Source organism: Crotalus tigris, unplaced genomic scaffold, assembly GCF_016545835.1.
Source record: "Crotalus tigris isolate CLP2741 ecotype Arizona unplaced genomic scaffold, ASM1654583v1 scf7180000017771.5222438, whole genome shotgun sequence".
NCBI classification, from domain to species: Eukaryota; Metazoa; Chordata; class Lepidosauria; order Squamata; family Viperidae; genus Crotalus; species Crotalus tigris.
In genome coordinates this window covers 2911256-2924423 of record NW_024096622.1, presented here as the reverse complement: position 1 = coordinate 2924423, position 13168 = coordinate 2911256, and the positions used below count along the sequence as shown (strand labels likewise).

The following is a 13168-nucleotide window of genomic DNA, read 5'->3' as shown; positions in this document are numbered from 1 at the left end:
ACTTGAGCAGAGTTACTGCTATTATTGAGTAGGTCATTTCATATTACTACTATTTTACTACTACTATTTATTATTTATTACATTTATATGCTGCACATCTCATGGTTTGAAGAAACTTTGGGTGACTTACAGTGTAGTAGAACATAAAGATATAAAAACATTAATAAGTGCAAAAACAGATTAAAATGACAAATGATTGAGTACAGAGTTTGGAGTGGAGCAGTGGTGGTACCTTCTTTGTCACTGCACCACCCATCTCCATCTATAGCCTACAGCTTCTCCTTCAAGGTTCCATTCCAACCAGCATATCCGGATTTAAAGACTCTTCCTAAAAGCCAGAAGACGGGGTGGAGTTGATCTCCAGCAGCAAAATGTCTCAAGAATGCCTGCGATGGCAGATAATGCTCCCTTCCTGGATCTCACCAGCCAAAAATTTTTGGTTGATGAGATACCCTTATGCCAGCATAAATGGGATAGGCTGATCCCACTGGGGAAAAATGGATTACTCAAGTATCTTGGACCCATGCCATAAAGGGCTTTAAAGGTAATAACCAACATATTGAATTGCACCCAGAAGCAAATTGACAAGCACTGTGGCAACCACATAACAGTGGTGCAACATGTGCCACTCTTGGGGCATCCAGAATGTGCACTGCCACATTCTGCACCTGTTATAGCTTCTGAATACTCTTCAAGGGTAGCCCTATGTACAGTGCATTGCAATAATTCAAACAGGAGATGATCAGGGCATGAGTGACTGAGTGCAAGGCCTCAAAATTCAGAAAAGGATGCAGTTGGTGTACAATGCCAAGTTGTGCAAAGGCTCTCCTAGCCATTACTGCCACCTGCTCTTCGAGCATGTCTCATGAGTCTAGGACCCCCACACCCAGGTTGCACATCAGGTCTATCTGGAGTAGTGCAACACCATCCAGAACTAAAGATGATAAACCTCCAGATCGTGAGGCTCCACATAGCCACAGCCACCTTGTCTTATCAGGGTTCAATTGACACCTCTTGTCCCCTATCCAGGCTCCTACAGCCTCCAATCAAAGTGAAAGGGCAACCACAGCATAACTTGGATCACCAGGGATGCAGATGTAAAGGTATCATTGGTGCTATTTCATCCCATGGTGTTGGATGATCTCACTAAACAACGTCATCTAGATGTTAAAAAAGGAGTTGAGAGAACACTGTGCTCTGTGGTATCCTACAAAAGAGCAGCCGTGGGCTAGACTTCTCATCCCTATCAACCTATTGGAATCAGTTGTGGAAAAATGAATCAAAGCAGTGCAATACTGCACCACTAAGTCCCAAATCCCACAGTTGGTCCAGAAGGATACCATGGTCAATGGTATCGAAAGCCAAGATCAAGGAGGGTAAGGATGAATACACTACCCCATCCCCACTCTTGCCATAGATTATTGACAAGGGTGACCAATATCATTTCTGTCCCATAACCAGGCCTGAAACTTGACTTGAAGGCATATAGTTAATCTGATTCATTCAGAACCCTCTGGAGCTATAATACAATTACTTTTTCCACCACCTTCCCTAAAAAGGGGAAGGTAAGAGATTGGATGAATGTTGTATACTAGGAATGGGTCTAATGCTGACTTCTTAAGGAGGGGCTGGATTATGGTCTCCTTAAAGGGTGTCAGGAACACCTCCTCCTGCAATGATATATTTAATCCCCCACCCAGAAGTCCAACATTATTGGAAACTTTCACTAACCAGAGAGACAGGATCTATTAAGCAAGTAGTAGTGCTGACAGCCCCATGGACCTTGCTGCCAATTAATAGATAAATGTGTTCCCTGAGCATCTCTAATAGACTTGCTTGATACACGGACTCCAGCCAAAAGCGAATCTGAGTGATTTTATCCATCAGGTATTGTAGAAACTCTTCCACACAGCCCTGAAGATAATCATCTGAGCCCTCCTTTATGTAGCCTAGATATCCCTAAGACAGCATGATACCAACCATTTAAGTCAATAATGATAATCAAAATTTCAATACTTTAAATTGAGACAAGAAATTAATTGGCAATCAATGCATCTGGTGTAACTTAGGGCTATAATATATATTACCTATCCATGTGCATCTAAAGGGGAGCAAGGAAGGTAAGTGACATCAAATGAAGTAAACTGTATATTTTGTGTCAATCATATGTTCTGCACTAATTACATAATTTGTGTTATTTATATGATGCATATGGCAACTCTGTGGCATGCACAATGTGACACTGTAATACTGCATCTGTGTACTACTGAACTCCTACCAGACTCCTAATGACCACATAATGACCACATCTATGGTACTACCAGACTGCTATTGACCACATTCTAAATCAAATGCAATCTCCCAACTTTGAAAAAGCAATTTAATTTATATTATATATATATTATTTCATGCAGTATTTACTGTACAGCTGGAATGGAAGTGGAAGCTACAGAAAAAATGTAGTTTGCCTATAACCATTAATTTAAATTTGAGTGAATGGAAAGTGGCTTTCTTAATCCAAATGATATCTGCAGAAAAGTATTTTCAACACTCCTGAATGGATCATGTGATTTGAAGGAATGTTATTTGGATCCTTTGCAGCCACTTGTATAATTTCACAATAACACATGGGCTTGGAAATGGACCATTGGGACTGTTAAGAACCATATAAATGTAACATAATGCTTAGTGTCTTAAAAGTAAATCTACAATTTTCTTTAAAACCTCTCAATAACCAAACAATAATTATCGCAACACCAAAACTTAAAACAATTAACCGTTATTATTCAGAAGTATTAATAAGATGTTGCAAAATAATAATAGGTTTATATTTAGAATTATAGCCTACAAAAAAGTCTAAGTTAAAATTCATTGGTAGTATTCTTTTAAAGAATACTATAAAGTTTATATATTAAAACTAATAATCTCTATCCATAGCAATTTTAGTGTACATTGCACAGAAAAGAAAATGGTTGGTTTTAACATTTCGGATCTGCTGGTTTTAAGTTCTCAGCAAGTAGAATATTATTTGATTCTTCTCCAGCCTGAAACAATTTTGGCAACATAAAAAAGCAATCAAGAGTACATGGCTGAACCGAAACTCATAATGAGATTTATATTCGCTACTGCTCCTGAACAGCGAGATTTCTAGTGGAAAGCAAAATTTTTAAAAAAGGACACATCTCAGTTTTTATTGGCAATGAAAATTTAGTTTTCCCAATTAATGTAATCTATCAAATTCTCACTGAATTTTTGATGAGCAAGACTGTTAAAGTATAGCAACACTATTATGTCATCACTGATGTTTTTCATTGGCTAACTAAGCTCAACAGTGTCTCTTAGCAACATGCTGGAACAGCAAACAGTACAATTAACTCTTTCATACTTATTATAAGCTCCAAGTTTATTTTTGAATTACAAATATATTTTTCCTCTTCTCAGTCATGGCAATGACCAAAGAAAACACTTCAAAACAGCACATTGAGTATTAAGATGATTATTAGAGAACAACTAATTATATTAGATTACTAGTACAACTAATTCAAAATCCACAGCTGGCAATTCCAAATTAATTTGAAAAGGTGGGACAAGCTGTGACCTGTTATTTTAAATAATTTTCCCATGGACCAACTAGTCTAAGATTGCCTTTTAATACAATTGTTAACATCTTTCTGAAGCAAATAGATTTTTATGAAAAGTTTTAAATTTTAGTGCATTACAGCTGTCTTACACAGTTCACAAAAGCTATGCTTTTTAATAAAATGTATTAGCCTGAAAAGATGCTACCAGGCTTCTCCTGATTTTTGACTACCATAAATCTAACTCTCATCCTGCAATAGAACTATCTCATTTGTAGTTAATAAAAATTAAAAAGTTCTATTAAACCCCCAGAATATTAGGGGCTTGAGGGAGAAATATAAAGAGGAACAAAATATCACATACATACATACATACATACATATGTATTCATCACACATGCTCTTATCCATTTTGGATTTACATATCCTAAATGCAATATTCACTAACATTTAAGTGATATGGTTTTAGTATGACTTGGACAGTGTACTATATACTAAAAATATGCAAGCTAAGACTCCAATTCTGCAAATGGTCCCTGAAATCTCTTATAACAGTATACAGATTTCTTCTCAAAATCTTCACATTTTCAATTTGATGGAAGTAAAATAAACATATGGGCAACAGTAATATCAATAGCACTTAACACGTTAACTAAGCTTAATGTTTAATTAAATCAACTTCCATTTTGCCTTTGCCCCACTTAGTCCTAGCTTGGCTACTTTCTGGAGCATGGGTGTATCGTATCTTTTAAATGCTATAAATTGTCTTCAGGCTTCCCCAACATCCTCATTTGCTCATTCCTGCTTTATGTATTTATAGTTTGTAAGTTGTTGATTTAGACAAGCACTTCATATTTTAAACAAATTTTAAATTTTCCAGTATGATTTTGTTTCTCTAAAAATTCTATGGGAGATTATGTCAATTGAATGTGAATAAGATAGATTCTAAATGGCTCGATGCTTAATATCTCAATGGATTTTTGGAAAACAAGTAAAGATGCAGTCTTATACTCAGTCTTTTGAAAAAAAAATGAGTTGAACTCAATATAACCATTTTTTATAAGAATCATACTCTTAGCAGATAAAATAAACAGAATATGAAAAGATATCCAGATATACAGTAGTGAAAATAAATGAGAATGAGCTCTCTGATCTGAGAAACGTCTACTTGTTACTTGTACTTAATTTAACTGGTTTCGTACTTCTTTCATATATTATGAGTCACTTAATCTTAGTTAAGATAGTGATTCAGTTTCAGTGCCTTGTTATGAGGACACTGAAAACAAAGAAAGCATCCTGTAGTCTAGCAGGGTTCATTGCATAATCAAAAAGGGTGAAAATATAAAGGAAAAAATCAATTCATATTAGCAAATCCTACTTGAACCATGTTCATTTAATATCAATGATCATAGTGATGGAAGGTTGTATGTCAATGTTGCTGAAACGTTTCAAGTGTTGGAAAAATAGGATTCTTTTAATGGAATCTCAGTCTAACATCTTTCAATACATAGCAAATATTTACCAACTATGGTATTAACGACAAACTTCCTTTTGCAATAGGAAGTTGTTTTAAAACTTTAACTGCCTTGGGGAAGTATATAGCTATTTGCTCGGAATGCAAGAGTCGATTCTTTAGAATATAACAAATCTCCGTCTCGAAAAATAAATTGCTACACTAGCCAAAACAAAAAATGCTGTATTTAATGCAAAAGAAAGGGTGGAATTACCCGCACAAGGATCAAACAAAGATAAAGGGCCGAATACTTCAGCCGCGATAGATTACTGGTGAGCTTCCCCTTCGCGCAATCCTGAGGAACCAGGCAGAGTATTCCTGAACCTACCCCAGGCCACGCTTGAGAAAAGATGGAAAGCGATGCTGTTCCCAAACTAATGGCGGGAATTTCGCTTTAGGCCCCAGGGCACTAATTCTCCTCCACCCTGAGCGAGTAGAGAAGAGGAGAACAGAGCTTTCCGAAGCTCTGCCCAGCCCAATTTGGGGGTGGGACTCAGGCGGGGCTCCACTCCTCCGTCTCGCTGAGCCAGCGGGGAATAGTTTCGGAGTGGGCTCGAGGGCCGCGGCCGCCTGAGCCGAGGCAGACCGCGGAGGGGCTTCGAAGAGACAAAGCCCAGAGCTGCGAGAGCGGCGGGGCTTTGCGGGAATCGCAGGCCAGGAAGCGCACGGCCATTTGGGAAGCTTCGCGATCCGGACCGCCTCTTGCAACAGGTTCCTAGGGAAAGACGGCAGGCCGCTCCGCCTCCCCAGGCCCCAGTCATTGGTCCCGGTCCCGGTCCCGGAACCTGCACCACCCGCCTCAATGCGTTTCGGAGCTAAGATGATGCCGGTAAGTGTACGTTTACGTGAACGTGTGTGTGTGGTGGTGGGGGGGGGGAAGGTGGAAGAAGTCACCCTTTTCCTGATCCAAAGTGGAGGGTTAGGTCGGCTTCCAAGTCGCCGTCGTTTCGGCTGGAGGTGGAACGCGGATCGGACTTACGGCTGCCGCTCTTCTTCCTTTCCTTCAGCAACTTCATACAGTGGAAATATTGGGGGCAAAAGTTCGAAAACGAGAGGTTAGTATGGGAACGCGCATTAGGGACGCCGGATTGTTTCTGAGTGCCTTACGGGCAGCAGTTGCCGCTTAGGGAGAGGGTCGATTGTCCTCAGATGATTTAAGATGGGGAGACTCAGGAGAACGAGAGACTCGGCAAATGGAGCTGCTGTTCCTGCTTCTCGCAACCTTGAGAAAATGGAGAGAAAGAGCTATTGTGGCTTCGAAGACTCTCAAGAACACTTTTGCTAATCTGCCGACTCCAAAGTATTCCGATTTCTACAAGTCTTGTTCCGAAGAGATAGCTTCCTGGCATTTAAAGAAAAAGATGTTTCTTGTAAGCAAGATTTATAATGACTGGTGTAGAGCTGTTGAGTCAGCAGCTGATGTAGCTGCAGAAAGAAGAGGCAAATGCAATTTTAGGTTACATTAGCAAAAGCGATGTTTTCCAAATCATGGGAAGTAATAGTTGTATTTTTCAGACCACATCTTATTTATTGTTCAGTTCTGGGCATATTTAAGGATGATTCAGACACACTTAGAACAAGTTCAAAGAAAAGCAATTTGGAGGATGAAAGGACTAGAAGCTATAGCTTGTTAAGAGAGATTAAGGGAATGGCGGAAGTTTAACTTTGAGAAAAGACAATTCAAGAGCTTTATATAGAAAGTATATAAACACTGATAAAAATAAGGCTGGCACACATTCTTTATCTTTCAGAGTAAGGGACATGAAATAAAACTACGGGAATAAATATTCAAACTTGATATTAAAAAACACCTTGTAACAGTAAAAATATTTAGCAGTAAGAGGTGGGCAGTTGTCATTTGGCTGGGTTCAGGTAAAACCGTCCTAGATAATCATTAATTATGTTTAAATTTGAAATCCTGTTACTAAACAGACAGTTGAACTAGTGACCTAATTTTTTTATCTGTATACTTCTAATATGTGCCTGCTATAATATGAACAATTACGTAATTTGTTTTCTAAAAGTTTTGCTGTGTTTCTTGGTTTTGTCTTTGTGTTGTTCAAATATAAGAGTAAAAAGAATCACCATGCTAATTTTAGGTTTACAAGAATAATGAACTGTTCATGGTTGTATTCATGTTATACACTGAACTACTAATGAATCATTTTCATCTTGTTTGTTTTTAGGGGTGTGTATGAAATGCATTTTAGAGGTTCTATTAAACGATTTTTGAATTGGCTACAGTTCAGCAGAAGTCAAACATGGAATGCTGTGGTACTTCTGAATTTATGGCAAACCATGAATGCTTTGTCCGGCAGCTCACCTGTCTCCCACCTTTCCTATGCATTTCCTCCTCTTCTTTAGCTCCTGCTTCTGCTGGTGTCCCAGCTGACACTTCCCCTTCCTTCCAGGGCTTGGTTCGCCATAATTATATCTAACTTGAGAATGGTATCCTGATTTTAAGCTGTGCTGTGAATCACTTCCTAGTGCTTTATAAACTATGATTTGAAGTTAACTTTTTTATAAATATGTTGTAGCAATGTTATTTATTCAGTAAAACAAATAATAGCTTAGTACAATATATGAACCTCACTGGAAAAGTCTGTAAATGGCTTGTCACCGTTTTCCTCAGGGAAAATTTTTGTTTTACCTTTTGACATAAAGTCCTCAAATTCCTTGGAGGCCTGTCCAAATTGTAACCAAGGTTAATCTTGCATGTCTTTTAACTGTAAACTCCAACAAAGCTGCTTTCCTGTCTTGTATTTTTTATACTCTGCCTCCTAAGGGCTAGAGTTTCTACATTTTTTTTAAAAGAAAAAAGTGGTGATTTCTTCAAATGCCAGTGTATAACGTGTCAAACTATCTATTGAGTGGAATAGGTATATTGTGTTGGGCTATTGCAGGGGTAGGCAACCTTGGCTTGTTTAAGACTCCCCGAATTCCTGAGTCAGCATGGCTCAGCTTGGAAACCTCTCTCTCTTTCCCCTCAGCATGGCTGGCGCAGGAATTCTGGGAGTTGAAATCCACGAGTCATAAAAGAGCCAAGGTTGCCTACCCCTGGAGTGCATCTGATTTCTCTCAGCAATGCTATTGAAAACTTTGCATTAATGAAATAACCGAATTAGGTAACTTTCAGTATTCAGTAGGTTTTGTGAAACAGAATTTCAAACTGCATTAATAGATCAATATTGTAATTGGAAACAGATTTTAAGTGATCTTGGTTATTATTTATTTATATTTCATATTTCTAAACAACTTCATTGAATATTTACAGTAACTATTGAAAGGAGATAAATGCTTCCTTTGATGATAGTGGTGATATAATTAATGCTTTAGTAGATATCATCCAGAAGCATATATATTATTGAAGTATATAATAATAGAGTAATATTGGAAAAATGAATAAACATAATAGTATGTTTGTTTTAAAAGAGTACAGTATCATAATTAAAGGAAGCAAGTGGTCCTGTTGCCTTTAAAGGCCTTTCTTATTAAGTAACATTTTGTTTTTTAGGGAAATTTCTTCAAATAATTTTACATTAGTTCATATTAACATATATTTGTATATGCAATTATAATATTAAAATCTAGAATTTCTTCATTTTTAAATAATAAGTTGGATCCAGAGTTTGCCCTCAGGAATGGACCCCATTGTTTTTATTCTGATATCATTTACTGATAACAATCTAATGCAGACATGTCAAACTCGCGATGTCACATGACGTGCAATGTATCAGGATGGTTTTGCCATTGCCGGCAATAGGGTGAGCGCGGCTTTTGGATGATCCGTCTGGCATGTGGGCTGGCAGTTTGACCCCTCTGAACTAATGCCATATAAATTTGCTGTGAATGGTAGACATTGGTTACAATATTGTACAGCGTGTTTCAGATAATATTTTTGTTTTTACTTTATTATCAGATTTCACCTTGTGCCTTGTAAGCCTTACTCCCTTGTAAGGGAGTACAAGAAAGTATCTCCTTTAATAATCTGTATTGATATTATAATGTTTTGTCCATATCTTTGTGAGGTGGTCTCCCATGGAGAATGAGACACGCACACAGGTATCTCGGGATGGGAGCCCAGAGCTGACTCTTGCACCCTATTTTATTGTTACTAAGGTTTTTTTACATCATACAGCGTAAGCAAAAGACGTATATAGGGGTGGTTACAATATATCAAATAACAGACACTCTCCAGATGCAAGGCTACTGCAGGTGTTCTTATCAGAGTCTGTCCAAATGTTTGATGAATACATCCTGTGTCTAGAGCGGTCCGTTTGTTATCTCTGGGGCCCTTGTGGGAGATGTCCATGGGCATTTGTGCAATTAATCCCACATCTCCTCCTTTTGTTTTTTCAATGTTACTCACTTCCAGTTCCAGAAGGGATCTTGATTCACTGATTAAGGCGTCCTTCCTAGTGGAGGGCGTAACATTTTTGCACATTTGCAGGAGGGAGGGAATACATTGAATGCAACAACATAGCAATACAAATAATATCAAAATGGTTACTATAATAGAAATCAAAGATCGTAGCCAGGATCCATCTGGTAGCCAGGACCAAAGGGCACCCCAGATATCCACGGTGCCTGATCCATCACTGCGTAAGGGATTATTTTGGAGCAAAGATTCCATTTTCCTGGCTGTAGCAGAAATATTAGGTTGAAAATCATGTATATACATACAACAATGAGAATGAATTAAGGCACATACACCGCCTTTTGCTGCTAAAATAATATCTAAAGCATACCGATTTTGCAAAACTACTTCCCTTATTTCCCCCATTTCTTGATTAATCATTTTAATGCTGTTGATTGTTTCATTAAACATATGAACAGTCCAATTGTTAAGTAAATGAAGGTCCCTATAGTTCATGGCAACTCCTAGATTGGGTAGAATCCCTCTGCTGATTTGAGTCTCTAAACTACCACCCAATGTTAGGGGTGGATCTGAGGAGCCAGTATCACGTTTGTTCCGCAGGCGTCCATCAGGGAGATGAGGCAAGGCATATACAGCAGGAGTCAAAAGGCCCAGTGTACAGGTGCCTTTCCAATCCTTAGGCACCTGGCGATAGGCTCTACGGCCACATAGTAGCCACATATCGGGTAACTCATAATAACCCTGGTGAGACTCATTAGCAAATGTTATTATGGATTCCATGTCAAGGCAAGCCATGTAGGTACTGATGTTTGTCCATTGATTGCTTTGATAAGTGTCATTTATCTTAGTAAGGTTGCTTTTGATGGATATGCATTTCTTTGCTGAATTCCATATAATAACTTGTTGACAATTACTATAAGTTCCCAAATAAGTAGCAGTACGGAATAATCCTGTGCTATAAAAACAAAATCTGGCAGGTTCCATTATACGAGCGCCCACAGCATATGTCATATTCAATGTCTCTGTAGTTATGCTCCACAGCTGCTTCCATCCTGTTTCATTGAACGGAATGGCATGGAAAATAAGACCACCACGACTGTCACCAGGAATTTGCATGCAGATCCAACAGTTCGTGACGTTAAGTGTAAGAGCAGTGCGCCTGGCATCCCGTACAAAAGCATTAAAAGCCCACAGTCCCTGATCCTCATATGCCTGGCTGAGGTGGTGTACGTTGAGCCATATAAGGACGAACACAACGAGCTGGAGTCCAAATGATCTCGCCATGGTCATCTATTGCAGCATAGCCTCGACCCCAAGTAATGAGGGAGGCAGGCCCTTTCCAGGTGGGATCAGGCAAACGTCGATAGTATACCTGGGGGCGTGAAGAATCTGTGGGAGAAGCAGAAAAATGCCTGCTTGCGGCAGTTGAGCCCGGGGTGCCAGAAACATTCAAAAAGTTTAAGGTAAAAAGTACAAGATTAAGAGTGTTTTGTATCCCAGGCAAGCCGGGGGTATTTTCCCCTTTCTTTTTTACATGCATGTCTAGAGCCCTTTTTACGGTCTGATTGGCTCGTTCCACGATCGCTTGACCAGTGGAGTTATATGGAATGCCAAATTTATGAACAATAGACCAGCGAGAGCAAAACTGCGCAAAGGAGGTGCTGGTATAAGCAGGAGAGTTATCAGTCTTAATTTCTTTTGGATTGCCCAGGGTAGAAAAAGTACGAATACAATGATTAATAATGTGTTTAGCAGACTCACCCCTTTGGGGGGTGGCCATAATAAAACCTGAATAGGTGTCAATGGAAACATGCAAATATTTCCAAGGGGCAAATGGCAAATATTGCGTAACATCCATTTGCCAAAGTTGACAGCTCTGCGTCCCTCTTGGGTTGACCCCTTGAGGAACAGAGCGTGCTTGGAGGCTGCAGGTGGGACATTGCTGTATGATAGCCGCAGCCTCCGTAGCTGTTAAAGAAAATTGTTTCATTAAAGCCTTCTTATTTTGATGAAAATATGAATGGCTGTCCCATGGAGTTAAAACAAGGACAGAAACATCCTGGTGGGTGGAGGCGGCCAAAGCGGCAGCATCCGCCTTGGCATTGCCTTCGGAGATAATACCAGGGAAAGGTTGGTGACTTCTAATATGAGCAGGAAAAAAACAAGTAGAGCGGGAATGAAGAAGGGATTGAAGTGTGAGAAATAGACTGAGGAGAGAGTCATCCAATGAGGGTGACACATATGAATCAGATAAAGAGGTGAGAACTTTATATACATAAAGACTATCTAAAATAAGATTAAAAGGTTCAGAAGAAAAAGTTTGTAAGGCCAGAATTGTAGCGGCAAGTTCCAGCAAGCTGAGCAGAAGTTTGAGGAGGAGTAATTTTTGTGTGCCATTGTTCACCCTCCTTCCATACACATGAACCATAAGTCTTGCTGCCATCAACATACAGGGTGACAGCGTTAGGAATGGGAGAGGAAGAAATGGGAGAATGCAGAGAAATTGAAACATTATTAAGGAGTTGGAAGCGAGGGTCAGAGGGAATATGACAGGAAACAGATCCTGCCCAGTCAGCAAGAGAAAGTTGCAATACATCTGAAGAGTACAATTGAAGCAAGTGCCTTGGGGTTGATTCCCCTTTTGGATTGCAGCTGCAAGAGTGTCCATTTGAAAAGCATTGGTTCCCACAATGTGACAGGCTTTAAGAAAGTCTGCCAGAGTGGCCGTGGGACTAGAAACAATTGGTTTAAGAATGGACTGGCAGTCTGTATTTGCATATTCATAAGCCAATTTTATGAGGATTTCATTTGCTGCATCTCTGTTTGAAATTTGACGCTCAATGGCAACTTGCAAGCGATTCACAAAGTCTGCATAGGATTCAGTTGCAGTTTGGCGAATGGCAGAAAAAGATTGAATCGGGGTGCCAGACTCATCAACACGAGCCATGGCAGAAAGAACACAAGCATTAATAATAGGAAATGCAAAGGGAGTAAAAGTTTGAGCTTGAGCATTAAGGGTAGCAAAATTGCCTTCTCCAAAGAGTTGTTCTGCTGTCCATTGTGAACCTCTTTTGTGCCTCTCTTTTATATTCAGATTCAAAGACTACGTATTGTGTTCCGTTAAGAAGCATGCGGAACAGATCTTTCCAATCTTGAGGCAACATTCGATATGCACTAGCAATTGAATGTATCAGTCCTCTAGTATAGGGACTGGTTATGCCATAATCTTTTGTAGCCTTTTTCAATCCTCTGATCATAGCCAGGGGAAGTGCCTCCCAATCAACTACTAAGCCTGTTGCAGTCTGTTGGTAAGTAACAGGGAACAACTCTGTCTCAGATAGTTCAGAAACGCTTAAATCACCATTGTTTAAAGCCTTTTGAAAAGCACCACGGATGATTCCGGGCCGGGAGAGAGGCGGCACCGTGGCAGGAACAGGAGAGGCTGTAGAATTTGCAGTGGCAGAGGGAGGGTTAAAACCTGCTCCAGGGGGCAAGGGAGTGGCTAACATAACAGACGGATTTTTATACGGTGGAGGATCTAATAAAGGCTGATGAGGCGAGTCAGCATAGGTTTGAATCAGAGTATAGGCAATTTCTCCAGCAGGATGGCTGTAGAGTCCAATGGATGGGTTCTATGACAGCCTTCCTGCCTGGCAGACTGGGTAAAAACATTGGCCACACCCTTCTTTTGGGCGTGAC

The 13168-nt window shown here is 39.6% G+C and overlaps 1 protein-coding gene across 2 annotated transcripts in view; it reads left to right on the top strand.

Annotated features, from left to right (window-relative positions):
• Positions 1-5586: 5586 nt before the first annotated feature.
• The window catches only part of TP53BP2 (tumor protein p53 binding protein 2), a 65786-nt gene continuing 58204 nt past the window's right edge, over positions 5587-13168 (top strand). For both annotated transcript variants that reach the window (XM_039341689.1, XM_039341690.1), the window contains exon 1: positions 5587-5920. In XM_039341689.1, the coding sequence (XP_039197623.1) occupies positions 5894-5920 (27 nt within the window). In that variant the 5' untranslated portion in view covers positions 5587-5893. The remainder of the gene's footprint in view (positions 5921-13168) is intronic.